This window comes from Maniola hyperantus, chromosome 26, assembly GCF_902806685.2.
Source record: "Maniola hyperantus chromosome 26, iAphHyp1.2, whole genome shotgun sequence".
NCBI classification, from domain to species: Eukaryota; Metazoa; Arthropoda; class Insecta; order Lepidoptera; family Nymphalidae; genus Maniola; species Maniola hyperantus.
This window is the reverse complement of record NC_048561.1, coordinates 1,877,969-1,896,906: the sequence shown is the minus strand read 5'-3', so window position 1 is coordinate 1,896,906 and position 18,938 is coordinate 1,877,969. Positions and strand designations below refer to the sequence as shown.

The 18,938-nt window shown below is 38.9% G+C and overlaps 1 protein-coding gene across 2 annotated transcripts; it reads right to left on the bottom strand.

Moving 5' to 3' along the window:
* Window positions 1-1,364: 1,364 nt before the first annotated feature.
* slmb (beta-transducin repeat containing E3 ubiquitin protein ligase slmb) lies at window positions 1,365-18,255 on the bottom strand. 2 transcript variants are annotated; one of them, XM_069507532.1, is made up of 12 exons: window positions 18,106-18,255; window positions 15,853-15,969; window positions 15,040-15,148; window positions 13,594-13,780; window positions 12,584-12,719; window positions 11,929-12,057; window positions 11,321-11,512; window positions 10,595-10,738; window positions 9,397-9,587; window positions 8,398-8,515; window positions 6,973-7,155; window positions 1,365-6,304 (listed from the first exon to the last, which is right to left on the bottom strand). In XM_069507532.1, exons 1-11 carry the CDS (start codon window positions 18,145-18,147, stop codon window positions 6,973-6,975), a joined length of 1,548 nt encoding a protein of 515 aa, XP_069363633.1. In that variant the 5' UTR covers window positions 18,148-18,255; the 3' UTR covers window positions 1,365-6,304. The 2 variants fall into 2 exon arrangements, with proteins under 2 accessions (XP_069363633.1, XP_034838144.1); XM_034982253.2 differs by having other exon boundaries at window positions 6,973-7,149.
* Between the last annotated feature and the right edge of the window lie 683 nt (window positions 18,256-18,938).

The following is an 18,938-nucleotide window of genomic DNA, read 5'->3' as shown; positions in this document are numbered from 1 at the left end:
TTTGACACAAAAAGTTAAAATGGCACGTGAGGAATTCAATTTATCGCGTTATATAACAATATTGCCACGATTGCAATACAAGTTTCGTAATACACGGCAGTTTTAGGGACGCGCCATCATATTTGAGATTACCGGTTTTTGTTTATCGATTTACCGATTTTCGTCATATCGATTTGAATGTGGTCAAACCCTCGCATTTATCTAGCAATTACATAAAAAACGCAACTCTATCGTTTCATTAAATCATCTATATTTATTTTACATTTTGCGTATCGTACCTTATTTTACAGTCAAGGAGAAAATAATATTTCAACCAAAAAAATTAAAAAATAACAGTATTTTTCATTCGTTATCCATATTTGTAAAACGCGAAACAGACCGATTGCTTGACACAATATCAACTTACAGTTCAAACCACTGGGTCTAGAAATTTAAGATTTTGCACTAAGTTTTCGTTAAAATGTAGCCTCCTTCTAAAAAGGATTTTGAAACAACTTCAAAACGATTCTGTATTCGATGATTCTTTCACTAACTTAAAAAATCCACCCAACCGATTAGGTATTTAGCTAGTAGTTAACAACTCCATAATATTATGATTAATTATTTAATGATTTCAGAGTTTACTGCCAGTCAAGTTTTACTGATCCTCCCGCACTATTTAAGGCGCATCTTAAATTTTATTTGATTTGGTTCTGTCATATTTTGTCTGTACATCTTGAGAAATAATAATAAATACTATATCTCAATATTTGAGATACGCTTAAATAACGTTTCAGTATTCGGTTGTAAAATAAAATATTTAGCCAACAATGCGTGGGATTACGATTATTTATGTAATTCCGAACCAGATGTAATGGTGAAATCACTCGTAAAATTTTATTTGAGTATAAACTTTTCTATTATATTAGGTTCATATTTGTATTTTTTTTTTAAACACGTGCTTTATTTCAAATAACCGTGGCCATGCAGTGCAAGGCTCTAAGATTACAATAATAACAAAATGTAATTAGTAAAAAAAATTGGTTAATACAATATTGTAATCTGTTTTGGTAGCCAAATAAATAAATATTCAAAAAAGAAAGTTACGCATGAATTGTTTCATTTCGTCGCGTGACCCGATAAGAGAAATTTCCCCTTGACCGTACAAGACCGATACAATCAGTTCATATGTGCAATATAACTGAGAGTTATAATACTTTATTTAGCTTAAGCGAAATTGTAAAATCGAAAACATCATATTATTACAATATCGAAAAAGACTTTTCAAAGAAATTTTGGTAGGGAACATTAATTTAATAATCGATAAAGGTTATTTTTTTAAATCAAATATTTGACTAACTTCAAAAGAGTTTATCTCATTTAAAACTGTCATTTACGCGTACAATCAGGTAAATAGGTACGCAGTATTTAACCAGAGTTCAGGTCAAGTCCAAGATTAGAAGCTGAAAGAAATGCTTGGTCGAAGATTCACGTAGTTTAAAGTATAGATTCAATTATCTATTAAGTATATTGTAGACATTTCACCGCGGAAGCATTGGTCTAAAAAGTGCTGAACGGATTTTATTCAAATTTTCATTAGGTAACTAATCTTGGAAAACCAGTCACATTACATAACCATATTTATTTTAACCTAGCTATCTCATCTAGGCTTTTTTAATGTTGACATTAAGTATTGCAACTTTTGTAAAAACTTGAATAAAATCTGAGTAAATACTTTTTAGATCAGCGATGTCAAAAAATTAGACGCGGCGAGTTTATTAGTCAAATACCCAATTATATTACGATCGAAACAACGTACTAACGGACTCTTAATATTTACATCATCTATATAATTATAATATTATAAGCATAACCTTGACATTTTTGACAAGTTCTCGGCAGTACATCCACTTATCATACACAATAATATTAAATAAACTCCGTCCATTATGTAATTTTCTATTCGACATCAGTTTTGTGCAAAAAATACTTGGGATTTTCTTTATATTTGTATCGATAAATAATCGAATCGGTAATCGGTGTAACTCGATTCGAACGTCACTAAATCAAAATAAGATAGACAACATTGGTGCCAATTCTAATTTCTATCATTACGCTGAAAAGGGACAGAAATTCTTTTAGACCTGTTAATTTAGTTTGAAAATGCAGTACAACTAAATAAATAAAGCGAGCACCATAAGTTTGTTGTTAAAAAATTGAACGAATAAATTGAAGTTTAATAGTGTTTTTTAATAAACGGCTGTTTTCTACCGAATCGGTAAGTGATATGGACATGACATCACTAAACAAATCTGTCAAAGAGAAAATACAATGGACGAAGTATAATAGCCAAAAATTCTTTAATAGTAATACAAAATGACAAAAAAGACTCACGCGCCATTTTAACTTTTGTGTCAATTGTCATGTCAAAAGTACGATTTTAGTCCTTATTTTAAAGCTGAATACTTTTGACTTGACAGTTGACTCATAGTTAAAATGACGTGCGAGAAGTCATTTTGTACGGACTATACTTAAATTCATAATACATAATAATATACTGGATATTTTATGTCAGTCATGGATTCACAGTTCAACAGTCATTTTAATATAACTATTGTTCTTGCATTTCACGAGGGAGAGTGGCTTATGCTAGTGTGTAAGTCGTATCGGTATACGTAAGGTACAGTAAATGTGTGCGTTTGCGAACGCTGGCTCGCTACTGATTGGTCCGACATGCACGCACACTTCCCCAATACCCATGTATACGACGTAACCACAAGTAAAGTTCACTCGCCTTCGTGAAATGCAAGAACTGTACCTACTTTAGTTCTCCTTAGTTTACATAAAAAGGTAAACAAGTACAGTACGCGGCAGAAAGTAATGTACATCGGCCTTTAGAATGACATTTCGGCTTTGTAGAGCGTTGTCTCTGTCACTCATACCTATATGAAGTTTTGTCGGTCTCAACGACGGAGACAACGTTCTACAAATCTGCTATCTCCTTCTAAAGGTCGATGTACATTACTTTCAGCCGCGTACTGTAGCTTCCCGCTGAAATGCGTAAGAGGCGCACTATACGCGGCCCATACCACATTGTTACTGCGAACTGACAATGGAATCACGATACGAGTAAAAAAGGTCGAAAGCGCCAGGCAATACGCGTCGCTTACGCATTTCTTTGAAAAGATTTGTTTATCTCAGTAAACTCAGGAAAACTTAAGTATACATAAAATCATTTTTTTTAATTCAGGTCTAGTTAGAGGCTTCGGCTGCAGCTATACTCTATCCACGGAAAGAAGTTATTATAGCGCTCTCTCTGTTACGTAATCCCATACAAATGAAAGAGACAAAAATCTCAGTGGGCGTTTACCATTTTGAGACATCCAACCAATTACAAACGAAACTGTTTCAGAATTGAATTTCGAACGTTAATGAAAACATTTTCGAATTAAATTTCGAATGTTTTTTAAACACCTGCCAATTACATACGAAACTTTGTGTTCGAATTGGATTTCGAATGTTTTTGAAAACATTTTCGAATTGAATTTCGAATATTTTTGAAAACATTTTCGAATTAAATTTCGAATGTTTTTTGTAAACATGTTTGTGATTGGTAGGTGCCTCAAAATGGTTAACGCCCATTGAGATTTTTGGCTCTCTCATTTGTATGGGATTGCGCAATAGGGAGAGCTCTGTCACGGTAATGTTATAAGCAGTATTCAAACTTTATACAAACGGGCGAAACGCGAGCTATACCTACGCGCCTCGATCTCGCGGTGCGTTCGTGGTGCAGCCAGTCGCGACTGTGCCGCAGTGACGAACGGACGGTGTTTTGTTATTTTAATAACAGCGCGATTTTTTCACTAAAAATAAGTTCAAGTACATATTTAATATGACAAGTACATATTTAAACACAAAGTAAGCAAATGTAATTAAAATGCCGGAGGCGGGCAGCCCTATCGCATGTTTACGTACCGCGCTGCTGTAGGCATTTATTTCAAAGATACGGCCGAGTTACATTACTGCTTATAACATTACCGTGGCTCTGTACTAACTTCTTTCCGTCGATGGAGTTTACCGCTTCAACAAAGGCTCACTAACAAGTGAAAAAGTCAAGTAGCCGGCAGAAAATATTGTACAGTACGCAGCCGGAAGTAATGTACATCGGCCTTTAGAATGACATTTCGGCTTTGTAGAGCGTTGTCTGTCACTCATACATAAATGACGTTTTGTCGGTCTCAACGAGACAGTGCTCTACAAATCTGCTATCTCCTTCTAAGGTATTTATTTTTCTCTATAACAAATATAGGTATTTAGTATTTACATTAGGTTCTTTACACCCTTGTCGACTTGTCTGTGCGCTGCACATTCCTCTAACTCCTCGACATCGACCTTTAGAAAGGCATTTCGGCTTCGTAGAGCGTTATCTGTCACTCATACCTATGTGACGTTTTGTCGGTCTCGACAACAGAGACAACGCTCTACGAAGCCGAAATGCCTTTCTAAGGGCGTCTGTGCACTCATCCGTATTCGGTTCGTATCCGTGATTCTTCAAAGTGGTCGTCATACAAATATGTGCATTCGATTCGTATTTTTTTGACGTATCGGTAAAATCACGGATGAGTGCACAATTGCCATATAGGTTGATGTACAATATTACTGGACATTTAAAATGGTCCTCCATTAAAGTGGCATTGAGGGAGGGAAAGTAGGAACAGTTTTGGGTTCTCTACATAGTATTAAACAGTCGCTTCCCGCCGTCTGCCCCTCTGTACGCTTCAATCGTTTAAACTATACAACGAATTTTAATGCGGTTTTCGTCAATGATTCAAGAGGAATCGGAGGAAAATGTTAATTTGTTGTAATATGACGATAATTGCCCAAGAAGAAATCAAGCAAACTGAGGGTCTTTTTCCAATCCGAAAATTCACGATACATAAAATATTCGCCGTATCCCGAACAGTGTGGCAGTAACAGATGCATCGAAAAAAAAGTCGATTTTTTTCGATGCGTCCAATGGAGCCGAATCTTGTTGCTGACGTCACACAATAATTTTTAGTTATTATTGAAATATCGAGAATGAGACATGGTCGCTAACTATGGGCCTCATAAGAAAGCTCAGAGTCACTCAGCGGACAATGGAGAGAGCTATCTATGTGCGGAGTTTCTTTACATGATCGTCGTAACTTTAGTTTTAAGTGCGCGTAAAAATTATCACCACTATATCATCATCTTACAAATGCAACAACAGACCATCAAAAGTGTAATTACCTATCACTATCCATATTATAAATGCGAAAGTGTGTTTGTTTGTTGGTTTGTCCTTCAATCACTGCAACGGAGCAACGGATCGACGTTATTTTTTGCATGGGCATAGTTAAAGAGAAAATGGCAAACAAGAATCGAGGCAGTCCAAGAATAAATAAATATGGAATAAATATCATTTAAGTGTTCGAAATAAGTATTTACTTAATATTATAATCTTGTAGTTTTATTTTTTATCTTGTACCTACCTATATTCCGCGTCAGGTCGATATGGCAATCGGGGTATGAGGCAGGGGAACGCCCCGCACGTCACCCGCGATCGCCCGGGTTAGCACGGGGTGTGCGGGGCATTCCCATACCAGTTATCATCTCAACCTGTTGCGTAATATACTATTAGTAGCCAATAGAAATTGTAAAAACAAAAAATATGCCTGAATAAAGATATTTTTTTGAATTATATATTATAGTTAAAGACCTGGAGAATGGCATAGGCTACTTTTTATCAAAAAGAAAAAACAGTTCCCACAGGATTTTAAAAACCTAAATCCACGCGAACGAAGTCGCTGGCATCAGCTAGTTATTATCATTTGTAGATAGATTCTATGATACATATGAAAGTACCAACCAAGTCACAGATAACGTCAGTGTAAATAAACATAATTCATTTATTTAACGTCACTACATTCACTTCACTCTACTAGTACAATGTCACTGCACTGGAGTCACTCCACTTGTACAACGTCACCGCACTGGAGTCACTCCACTTGTAACGTCACTGCACTGGAGTCACTCCACTTGTTCAATGTCACTGCACTAGAGTCACTCCACTTGTTCAATGTCACTGCACTGGAGTCACTCCACTTGTAACGTCACTGCACTGGAGTCACTCCACTTGTTCAATGTCACTGCACTAGAGTCACTCCACTTGTTCAATGTCACTGCACTGGAGTCACTCCACTTGTTCAACGTCACTGCACTGGAGCCACTTCAATGCAGCATACAGTTATTTGCGTGCCCGCTATCATAATGATAACGTACAAATGCGGTCTGCGAGACAAACCTGAAATAGAAAGAAAATACTTTAGTATGAGCTTATCGCCATGACTTCGTCCGCGTGGACTACACAAATTTCAATCCCCTATTTTACCCTCTTAACCCCCCTTCCCCGACAAGTGTGAATAGCTTAGTGTGGATGGCTGGAGTGAAGACTTCGGCGGGGAGGGGCAATGCGCGCACAACAGACGGAAACGTTAAGGTGTGGAAACCAGCCCAGAGTGAAGAAAGAAAGAAAGAAATGTGAATAGCTTCATATAAAATGTCCTGTCACTGGAACATCTGATTTAAATTCGGGCCCAACAAACAACAACAACAAAGTGGGAACGGGGGGTTTGGGGTTGAATTTTCAAAAACCCTTTCTCAGCGGACATCTATGTCATAATAGCTGCCTACATGCCTCAGATCAATCTCTGCAGTAGCATGAGCTGTGCTGAAATATAACTTTATTTGTTGGTGGTTAAAATGATGGAGATGGCTTGGTGTAGATGTGTTTATTGAGTGAAGTTTTATGATCAACCTAGCTTATGGACTAACAGTAATTATAACAACTTAGCTATATATATCTTACATACTATTGTTTAAATAATATTTCTTAATCTAACCTACATAATTTTGTTATATTTGACTAGTTTCTTAGTTAGTTCCAAGTGAGTCCAGCCTGGTCGTACGTACCTAGTCGTAGAAGGCGCGGTCGTGATCTGGCGAGGAGCGACGTGGCGGCGGCGCGGCGGGCGAGGGCGAGGCGCCGCCGTAGTTGAGGAAGTCCCACACGAGGATGGTGTCGTCGTGCGAGGAGGACACTATCTGGAACTCGTCGAACTGTAACCGGAACACGCGTCCCGTGTGCTCCTGCAACTCAAACATTATTACAACTTATTATATTGCTAGCTCACAGATACGAGGTTTGGAAACCACATTTTGCAGGATAAGCACAAGCATTATTATGTTGACATTTTATTCATCCATACTAATATTATAAATGCGAAAGTGTGTCTGTCTGTCTGCTAGCCTTTCACGGCTCAACCGTTTAACCGATTTTGACGAAATTTGGTACAGAGATAGCTTTCATCCCGGGGAAGGACGTAGGCTACTTTTTATCCCGGAAAATCAAAGAGTTCCCACGGGATTTTTGAAAACCGAAATCCAAACGGACGAAGTCGCGGGGATCATCTAGTTACTTTGTTTTGCTTGTATGAAGTCTATATAAACTTATATTTTAATCCTTACTCAATTATATGTTTTTAATTTAAGGTAATATTCAAACACCAGTTACAATGGGTAAAATGTATAAGGCTTATCAGACATTGTTTCAACCTATTTCAACCAGGTACAATACCTGCATTTCTTGAATAAAACATTCATTCATTCATTCATTCATACATTATTAAGATTCGCGGACTATTTTATTTTATCTCTGTTATTATGATACGAGTTTCAGTTCCATTGGTCACATTCGTAGTAGAATTGGAGGAAAAAATCCCAGGAATATAGAAGCTTCAAGGAGTAAAAACGACGTGTGAAAATTATAAAAATGTTTAGAAAAATAAGGGCACAACTACTATACCCACGGTTATCACAAACGAAACTATGGTTTTTAATTGAATTTCGATTTTTGAAAACATTTTCGAATGTTTTTGAAAACATTTTCGAATTGAATTTCGAATGTTTTTTGAAAACATTTTCGACTTGAATTTCGAATATTTTTTTAAAACATTTTCGAATTAAATTTCGAATGTTTCTTGAAATGAAAAACATGTTTGTGATTGGTTGGCGACTCAAAATCATTAACGCCCACTGAGATTTTGTCTCTGTCATTTGTATGAGATTACGTAATAGAGAGAGCCCTATACGAACTTCTTTTCATGGATAGATAGAGAAGCACATCCTTTCACAAAAAGTAACAGGAATATATAAGCTTCAAGAAGCAAAGACCTTCAAATAAAGCACTACTAGCGGCGCATACACTGGAGCAGCGTGCCCAAATGAATTCAGTCATTCAATTATTTAGGGAGAAGACAAAGAAAACATGGAAGGAAAAAGTACTAGGAGTATAGAAGCTTTGAAGAGGTCTTATGCCTACAAATAAAGGCAACTCACCACTAGAGTGCGCAGACAGAGGTCCTGGTGCGGCGTGCGCACATCTAGCGCGGCGCGTAGGTCCCACACCTTGATTTTACCGTCGTACGCTCCGCTTACTATCCTTTTGTTGTCAAACCTGGAAACAGAATGTTTATACTAAACTTCGGTTTGGGGTTGGATTTTCAAAAATCCTTTCCTAGCTGATGTCTACGTCATAATAGCTATCTGCATGCCAAATTTTAGCCCCATCCGTCCAGTAGTTTGAGCTGTGCGTTGATGGAACAGTCAGTCAATCAGTCAGTCACCTTTTCCGTTGTCAACTTGTTTTTGAGTTAATTCGTTGATGTCATTGATTTGTCAAGGTCACTGTCACTGTCTTGTTAAGTTCGGTCAACTGGTCGGAGTTTAGTCATAAATTAGTCTGGAACTTGTTAAGTTTAGTCATGGACTTGTTAAGTTTAGTCATGGGCATGTTAACTGTTAAGTTCAGACGTTGACTTACCGAATACACCTAACTAGCTCCTCGTGCCCCTCCAGAACTCGAATGCACTGCCCACACTCGATGTCCCACAGTCGTATGGTGTTGTCCGACGACCTCGACACGACTAATCTGTCGCGATACTGCAGACATGCGACCCCGCGCTTATGTCCAACCTTATTAACTAGTTTAGTTTTTGACTAACTTCTCGAGTTCAGATACGTACTTGCTTTGTTAGTTCATTCATTAACCTACTGGTCGGAGTTTAGTCATAAATTAATCTGCAACTTGTTAAGTTTAGTGATGGACTTGTTAAGTTTAGTCATGAATGTGTTAACTTTAGACATGAACTTGGTAAGTTTAGGTACATGCATCCGACTATTCGTAAGTACTTGTAAAAGTTTATACGACTAAAAAAGATTTTTATTTTATTTTTTATTTTAGTCATGGACGTGTTAAGTATAGTCATAAACTAGTTAAGTTAAGTCATGGACTGTTAAGCTTAGTCATGAACTTGTTAAGTTTAGTCATTGACTTACCGAATACACCTAACCAGCTCCTCGTGCCCCTCCAGAACTCGAATGCACTGCCCACACTCGATGTCCCACAGTCGTATGGTGTTGTCCGACGACCCCGACACGACTAATCTGTCGCGGTACTGCAGACACGCGATCCCGCGCTTGTGTCCGTTAAGCGTGCGCACGAATTCGCACGAAGATGTGTTCCACACCTGTAAGTATGGGGTTATTCCGGTTGAGTCACACCCCCGTGTGTAACACTGTTACTCAACAGTAATTTTTAAGATAGTTGTCCCGTTTAGTCACACTGTTACACAATGGGACAACTATTTTTAAAAATTCCTGTTGAGTCACACCTAGATATTGCGTGTGTAACAAGTATGGGTGGGCTACATTTAAGTAAGGTCTTCGAAGTTGGACGGTAGTAATAAAATGTTGTGATATTTTATATAGCGGTAGTTTATGGGGCAAGAATAGGCTACTTGACAATTTTTTTAAGTTGGTCTTAAATGGTTAATATTTGTCCTATTATATCAAAAAAATTAACACTATATTTTTTTGCGCCCTAAAATCCGTAAAACTTTAATTTAAAAAAATATTTTTCTTAGACAGGTGAAAACACTGTCGGCCATGTTTGGCCGATAGATTATCTGTGCTCTGACGTCATGCATTTGTAAACAACAGTATAACTACAGGGTTATATTGTTGTTTACAAATGCATGACGTCAGAGCACAGATAATCTATCGGCCAAACATGGCCGACAGTGTTTTCACCTGTCTAAGAAAAATATTTTTTTAAATTAAAGTTTTACGGTTTTTAGGGCGCAAAAAAATATAGTGTTAATTTTTTTGATATAATAGGACAAATATTAACCATTTAAGACCAACTTAAAAAAATTGTCAAGTAGCCTATTCATTATTGAAGAGAATAATTCCAAAAATCACGATTTTTTTAAAAGGTGAAACACTAATTGACTTAACCATCGCCTAATTAATTCTTTGACCGGCTAATTAATTTGATTGATCAGTTAATTAATTTGATTGATCAGCTGATTAATTTTTTGGATTAGCTAATTAATTTTTTAGATCAGCTAACAAATTTTTTGCTCAGATAATTAATTTTTTGATCAGCTAATTAGTTCTTTTGATCAGCTATCCGGGACCTTCCAGTTCTCCAGGGAGTTTGTCAAGTACAAGATTCAAGGAGTATAACTCATACCTTTATAGTCCTATCGCCGCTCGCGCTCACAATATATTTTTCGTCAAAGTCAACCACGTTGACAGCTGCCCGGTGCCCCACTAGCACTCGTCTTAACATTATCTCTGTGGTCGACGTCATGTCCCAGACTGCTATCGATCTGTCCTGGAAATTGAAAAAAAAAGCATTAAAGTAATAGCAAATCCGCATTGGGCCAGCGGGGCAGACTAGGGCCTAAGCCCTTCTCACTTTGAGACCCATGCTCAGTAGTGGGACGGTAATGGGTTGATCATGATGAAAGTAAATTGACCTTTATCATCATCATCAACCGATAGACGTCCACTGCTGGACATAGGTCTCTTGTAGGGACTTCCATAAGCCACGGTCTTGCGCCGCCGCCATCCAACGGCTCCCTGCGACTCGTCTGATGTCGTCCATCCACCTAGTGGGTCATCTTGTGGGTTGTACGAACTATGTGCCCTGCCCATTGCCACTTCAGCTTCGCAGCCCGTTGAGCTATGTCGGTTACTCTAGTTCTCCTACGGATCTTCTCATTTCCTCATTGATCACGTAGAGAAACTCCGCACATAGTTAGCGACCATGTCTCGGATCCATATGTCATCACTGGCAACACGCACTGTTCGAATACTTTGGTCTTCAATCACTGAGGAATTTTGGACAAGACATCTCGAAGCTTCCTGAACACTCCTTAATTGAGTTGGAGTCGGCACTCGTGTTATCTCGTACCTTACTACACGTGACCATCATGCCGTTGCAGAACCTCAGATGCAGTACAGCCTCGCAGTGGTGGATGAGTGTGTTCAGCATAGCACCCGTGGTGACGTCCCACACCCTGACCGTGCTGTCCGATGACCCTGATATGATGGCCCGTTCGTCATACTGTAGGCACAGGACTGAGCCCGTGTGACCTTGGAGTTCCTGTTAACACACACACACACACACACTTTGTAAATTATGCAATTATGCCGCCATTTTAGTGACGTCAGCACTAGACTGAAGTTTCGAGCTGATGGTATATTTTTATTTCGGCTGACGTCAAAATGACGTCATTTCGATGTGAATGAGACATGGTTCCAGCGCAATAGCAATTTGCGGGATTATCATAGTAGGTATAGACAAGGGCTCACAAACGAATTGACATCGCTTAAGTGGCCTGGTTTGCACACATATACACATCTATGTTTCTTATTACGAAATGTAGAAAACCGACTAAGCGTCATATGGGTATGAGTGACAGAGACAACGCTCTACAAAGATAAAATGTCATTCTAGAAGCCGATGTTCATCACCTTCGGCCGCGTACTGTATTTTACGGTACAAATGGTACTACAAACCTTAACACACTGTAAAGTCTTTCTGTCCCATATCTTGATGGTGTTGTCTCTGAGCCCAGAGACTATCTTGTTGTCGTCATACTGCAAACAGTATACACCCTTCGAATTTTCCGACCGACAGTTTATCCTCTGAAAAACGACAAAAAATTATGTTAATATTAAACTGAGGTTAGGAGAACACTTCTTATTCGCTTCTCCATACAAAGCATATTACGCCTATTATTCTATGCTTTGTTGTTCTAGACCTATAACTAAGCCATATAATATATTGATTAATGTGGGTGAGCTCACTCTCATACTTCATTCACCTTTTCTGGTCATTATGTCATTCATTCATAAATCACCCACTGCGCAGGTATAACATCAGAGGCCTATTAACGAGACGCCAAATGTGATCGACTGCGCAAGTTCAAGGTCAGAGACCCTTTGACGTGACACCAACTGTTGCATACATGATTTAAGTACCAGGAGAGCATACAAGAATAGGAGGCTAGGCTAGAAGTGAAAATGTTAATTGATAGATGGCGTACCTGAAGAAGGTGGTGGGGAGCGGATGGATGAGGAAGGCGGAGGACCGTGTTTGGTGGCGCACTCTTGGAAAGGCCTATGTCCAGCAGTGGACGCAAACAGGCTAATGGATTGGATTGGATTGTACCTGTAAGTTATGCCTGCCCATGCGCCAGTTGTCTTCAATGGACTGTATGTCTTGTATGATCTTGGGGTAGAGCTGTCGGTAGAACGAGTGGGACGGGTGCTGACAACCAGGTTTCGGCTTGAACAGGTACATTATCCTGGAATACACAACTATTAGTCAGTTTAATACTATTATTTGGTACTATAGTCGACGCATTTTAAACTGAGTCTTCAAGTTATGTCTGTTTCGCTCGCACAGACAGATAACTTGAAGACTCAGTTTAAAATGCGTCAAATATAGAGCGACCCAATCCTGCCAAGTACGACTCGAATACCTTCAAGGCAAGAGTGCAAGGCAGGCATCTTCTTAGCATCATTGTTTTGTTTCTCAGGCATGATTGTCGTCAAACGTAAGCCTATCTCACAATTTTATAAAAACCACTAACTAGGAACTATTGCACTCCACTATATTACGCGTACAATCTGAGAAAAGACTCGCCATATTTGCTCTGGCATTCTGTCAAATGTGTGTCAAAATACAGGTGCTCGATTGCGATAGAATGACAGCTACAATGTCACGATCGCAATCATCTCTGATTGGTTGATGTCCGCGCACTATTGGCAACAATACATCGTTGCAAAAGAATCACACAAATTCAGCCAATCACAACAATTGAGATATAACAAAAGTTAAGCCATACTTTTGACATGACAGTGCATATCTTTTTTCTCATTCTGAGTAGAGACTCGTGCTCAGTAGTGAGCCGGCGACGGATTGATGATGATGATGATGATTAAGGGTTCATTCTACTATGAAATAAAAAATCGATAAATTCCCAGGAGCGCAGCGAGCCTGAAATTTTTTATTCAGTCGGGAGTTATCAGTGAAATAAAAAATTATTAAAAAAAATAATGAGAGCTCAGCACGCGCAAAATATTCGATGACTTATCATTTTCATCGCTCGGCAAACTGCTCGACGAGCTCCGCGACACACAAGACCGGCCGGTTAGGGAACATGTTCGATGACTCACCATCCTCGTCGCTCGGCGAGCCCGCGCCACAGAGAGTCAGTCCGCACTTTCCGCTCGACGAGCTTCTTCCAGAGCATGCCCTCTGATATCACCCGTTGCCACTCGCGGCACACAAGCTCGGCCGCGCAAAGCGAGCTCGCGTCCAAGTAGGACAGTATGTTCTCTGCTACGTGGTCGAGGCCTTTTTCTGTGAAAAAAGTTGGATTTTGACAGCACAGTGAGCACAAAGTAACATACAGTATGAGATTTGACAGTGAATATCGGGTAGCAAACTAGCAAAATTGGGAGAAAAGGGTTGGATTTTGACAGAGCAATCAGCCCAAAGTGACATACAGTATGAGATTTGACAGACAATACAAGGTAGAGAATTCGCGTCCAAGTTTGACAGTATGTTCTCTGTTACATGGTCGAGGCCTTTTTCTGTCAAGGTGAAAAAAAGTTGTATTTTGACAGCACAGTGAGCACAAAGTGACATACAGTATGAGATTTGACAGTGAATATCGGGTAGCAAACTAGCAAAATTGGGAGAAAAGGGTTGGATTTTGACAGAGCTATCAGCCCAAAGTGACATACAGTATGAGATTTGACAGACAATACAAGGTAGAGAATTCGCGTCCTAGTTTGAGAGTATGTTCTCTGCTACATGGTCGAGGCTTTTTTCTGTCAAGGTGAAAAAAAGTAGGATTTTTGCAGCAAGCGAGCACAAAGTGACATACAGTATGAGGTTCAGGGAAAGGGGAATATTAGTCACCACTGGCTAATCACTACCCCTATTATAAATGCGAAAGTGTGTTTGTTTGTTGGTTTATTGGTATGTCGGTTTGTCCTTTAATCACGTCGCAACGGAGCAACGGATCGACGTGATTTTTTGCACGGGTATAGTTTAAGACCTGGAGAGTGACACAGGCTATTTTTTGTCCCGGAAAATCAGAGTTCCCATGGGATTTTAAAAACCTAAATCCACACGTACGAAGTCGCGGGCATCAGCTAGTATTCTTTTATATAAAAAAATACAACGTAGAGAATTTGCGTCTAACTTTGAGAGTATGTCCTTTTCTGTCAAGTTGAAAAAATAGTTGAATCTTGACAGCACAGTGAGCCTAAAGTGACATACAGTGTGAGATTTGATAGTGAATAAAAAATGGCGACCTTGAGTATAAGTATGATGCTTTTGTTCTTATTTTTTAAAAGACGTGACCACATCATTTTGTTCACTAGTGTGACAAGGCTCTCTTGGCACTTGAATGACATTGACAGGGGGGCGCTGTTGGAGAACAAAGGTTTAGAATATTCAAACAAGAACAAAAGGGGACACTTGACGGCAACGTTAGTTCCAATTTTCGCCACGCGCCAAGATAGCCTTGTCGCACTGTACACCTACTATTTTAAAACAATGAGAATCAGCCATAATATTGGAGCCTCAAGGTTACTATAAGCTCCACCTACTTGGCAGCATGCTGATGAAGTCCCGCTGCAGCATGGGCTTCAGGTACGCATTGATGTGCCCATGCTGGTAATGGCACATACGCGCCAGCAGCTGCTCCACGAACTCCACCTGGAACAAGCATCTATCCGTCATTCCTGCTACCCTGGTACATGTTGCTGCTATTATGATGATGATCAACCCATCGCCGGCTCACTACAGAGCACGGCGGGGTGATTACGTATCTCGCGACAGGCGTAAATCTCGCGATCATTGCTGTCAAACGTCCGGCTAGAGAGAGACAGCAATAGCTACAAAGCAAAATAAGAAGAAAGACACCAAATGAACTGTCGCATTGCTACTACTACTGCAAAGTTATAGGTAATCTCCCCGCGGGTCTCCTCTCAGAGTGAGAAGGGTTTGGCCATAGACTACCACACTGGCCATGTGCGGATTTGTAGAGATCACACACCTTTGAAAACATTGTGGAGAACTCTCAGGCATGCAGGTTTCCTCACGATGTTTTCCTTTACCGTTAAAGCAAGTGATATTTAATTACTTAAAACGCAAATAACTCCAAAAAGTTGGAGGTGCGTGCCCGGGATCGAACCCCCGACTTCCTATTAGAAGGCTCCTAATAGATTACCATGTCAGTGATGCAATCTTGAATGGTCCCCAAAATCTCCCAAAACGGTGCCTAACACCGGCTCCACACGTTGGCCCCAACACTGTTCACCCAACGTGTGGATCGGGAAATTAGCTTTTCCAACAGTGTTGGAGTCAGCGTGTGGAGCCGGCGTACAGAAGGTAACACTTAAAAAAAAGAGAGAGATTACCTGATCGGTTTCGTTCCATCTTGAGAACAAGTTCAAACATGTGTTTCGTTCAGCGACGTATGCAGCACCGCTCGGCGCCGGCCGCACTCCCGTGTCCAGCGATGTTAGAGACGTCACCTGGAAGACAAACAATCACAGTAAAACAGCAAATCAATTTCAAAGTCAAAAAAAGTCTATACAAAATGACTTCTCATTTCCATTTTAAGTCTATAATTATTATAATATCCCAAATTTTGTGAGCATGTTTCCGAGAAGGAGCAATCCTAGATTTAGGGGACATGATATGAAGCTACAATATCAATTGCCATGGTCAAATCCATTCAAACACTTTCTGACCAACAGAGTTGTTCACATATGGAATAAACTGCCTAAGGATGTGGTTATGTCAAGTTCTGTTAACCAGCAGGGCGATTGTCTAAAACCTGCATCAATCATTATTACATTCTCAATTGTTCTGATTGGCTGAATTTGTGCGATTCTTCTTGCAACAATGAATTGTGGCCAATAGTGAGCGAGCATTAACCAATCAGAGATGATTGCGATCGTGACATTGTAGCTGTCAAACAACCGCAGTAGGGCCACAGTTCGAGAATAGATTGGACAAACATTTGGAAAACTCGAAGGACTTCTGATATAGATGTATCAGCGAAAGCTGCTTAGTCTTTTAAAAAATTAAAAAATTACACAAAAATTTACAATATGAATACGTGTTTTCCTTAGAGATAGCAATACATTCAGACCTGCCATTCTTATTTAGATTAGAGATTGTGTATAACAGAAATATAGCCACATTATAACAAGAATACATGCAATTTTTCAAAAAATTGTGAGTCTACAATTGAAATTTGCTCTCAATTTGTTTTGGAGTAAGAGCCAGTGACGGCCAGACCTTGGTTATTTTATAAAATCGGAAAGTTTCTATTTATATGCACACTGTCCCCAACACTGGGAGGAATGATCAGCGACTATGAAGTTTGGATCATGGTGGCTTTGGCAGATCACAGGTAACAAAGACAAGATATGATATAGCTCCACGACTAGCCACGATAGCTTGACGACCTCCCTGGCGCAGTCGTGAGCGCTGTGGTCTTATTAGAGGGAGGTCCCGGGTTCGATTCCTGGCAGGGGTTTGGAATTTTATAATTTCTAAGTTTCTGGTCTGGTCTGGTGGGAGGCTTCGGCCGTGGCTAGTTACCACCCTACCGGCAAAGCCGTGCCGCCAAGCGATTTAGCGTTCCGGTACAATGCTGTGTAGAAACCAAAGGGGTACGGGTTTAATAAAAACTGCCATATCCCTTCCAGGTTAGCCCGCTATCATCTTAGACTGCATCATCACTTACCATCAGAGATTGCAGTCAAGGGCTAACTTGTATCTGAATAAATAATAAAAAAAAAAAGCTGCATCTGCAAAAGCTGCTTAGTCTATTGTAAATAATAATGATAATAACAAAAATGAAATGAATTCATCAATTAAATAAAATCAATTAAATAAAATGAAATGAAATAATTTATTTGTATGAAGATGGGAAGACAAGGTGTTTACAATAGAGAGTTAAGCCAACATATCCAGTCAGGAAACCCTGACATACAAATTTTTTGACAAAGTATGTCTAGTTTTTTTTTAAATATGTTTTCTTAGAAATAGTTTAGTTATTAGAAATCACGTCATGCATTTCCAGACACTTAGTTTCGTGGCAAAAGACACCCTTAAACTTTAATGTCCTAGGTGACTGGCAAATAACGAAGGTTTGGCCCTAACAGACTCTTTCTCTATTTGTATAATTATCTTTCTCTATTAGAACGTAATCATGGACTTATTCATGAATGTAATAATGACAAATCATGGACTCATGGTATAGGCATCTACTTTTGTATGGTTTTCCAAGCAAAATAGACAGAATTTATTTCACCGTGAAAGAAATAAGTGCATTTCTTTCTCGGTCATCAAAATATACATTTGTAATCCAGATAAAGAGAATTATAGCAGGAAAAGTTAACTGGGTTAAAAAAAAAACTTCGATTATTTGACTGCAATGCAGAGCGCCAAGGAAAGTGGAAAGTTATGGAATATAATAATAATTTAAAATATACTAGTTGTTAACTAATCGTATACGTTTTTTTCCTAAGTAGGTACCCAATTATTTAATTTTTATGGAATATTAGTGAATTTACAATGGAGTAAGGCAATAAAGATGGCGGAATATACTGTCATGATGTTACTGCCGTGGCCTATTTTCTAGTTTTAAACAATACCTTTGGTGTCGTCGAGTCTTCTATCATCCAATCGGTTTCCATTTTAGTAATTTCACTAAATACATTAATAAGAATCCACACAAAACGCCACTAAATATCGAAATCACAATCTCTAAATATTCATCGCTCGTATGACGTCAGCACCACAGAGTACAGACGTACAGACGAATATATATCCACAAACTTGCACAGACTAAAGAAAAATCAAAAATATCACTTGCAATCGTAGATAGAGTAATAAAGGTAGATGCATGTACGTTTGCTTTCTCATTCGCACTAAAAAGAGAGCACAGATGAAGTTACTAATGTGATAAACAGAGACGCAGCTAACCTATTTTTTTGTCTATAGTGTAACTGGTTTTTTTCAAGAATACATACAAGAAGTGGCAAAACAAACTTTGAGAATTCGTGGCGTAATTGTATTTCTCATGAGTTATTTACTCGTTTTCACATAAAAAATGTTTAAAACAAATATTGTTGATCGGTTAATACAAATAATTGACTCCTAAACAATGGTAATAACTGTCGTGTTATTCATCGTTACGTCGTGCTATCGCTATCTCATACACGGTTACACAGTACTTACATTCCTATTATTCTATCTACGCTTGCAATGCAGCAGTGTTTCTACCAAGGTTTCTACTCATAGAATTATAGTTTCCACTTGTGGTTTCCACTTATTATTTTGGTTTTTACACCCATGGTGGATGTCATTTTTAGATCAGTTTGGTGATTTGAGTGACTATCTACGTAGTAGTACATACAAATTCTTTGGTGATTATATTCTCTTTGGTGGTTTGTAGTCTGTGGTTTCTTTATTTTGTGCATATTAT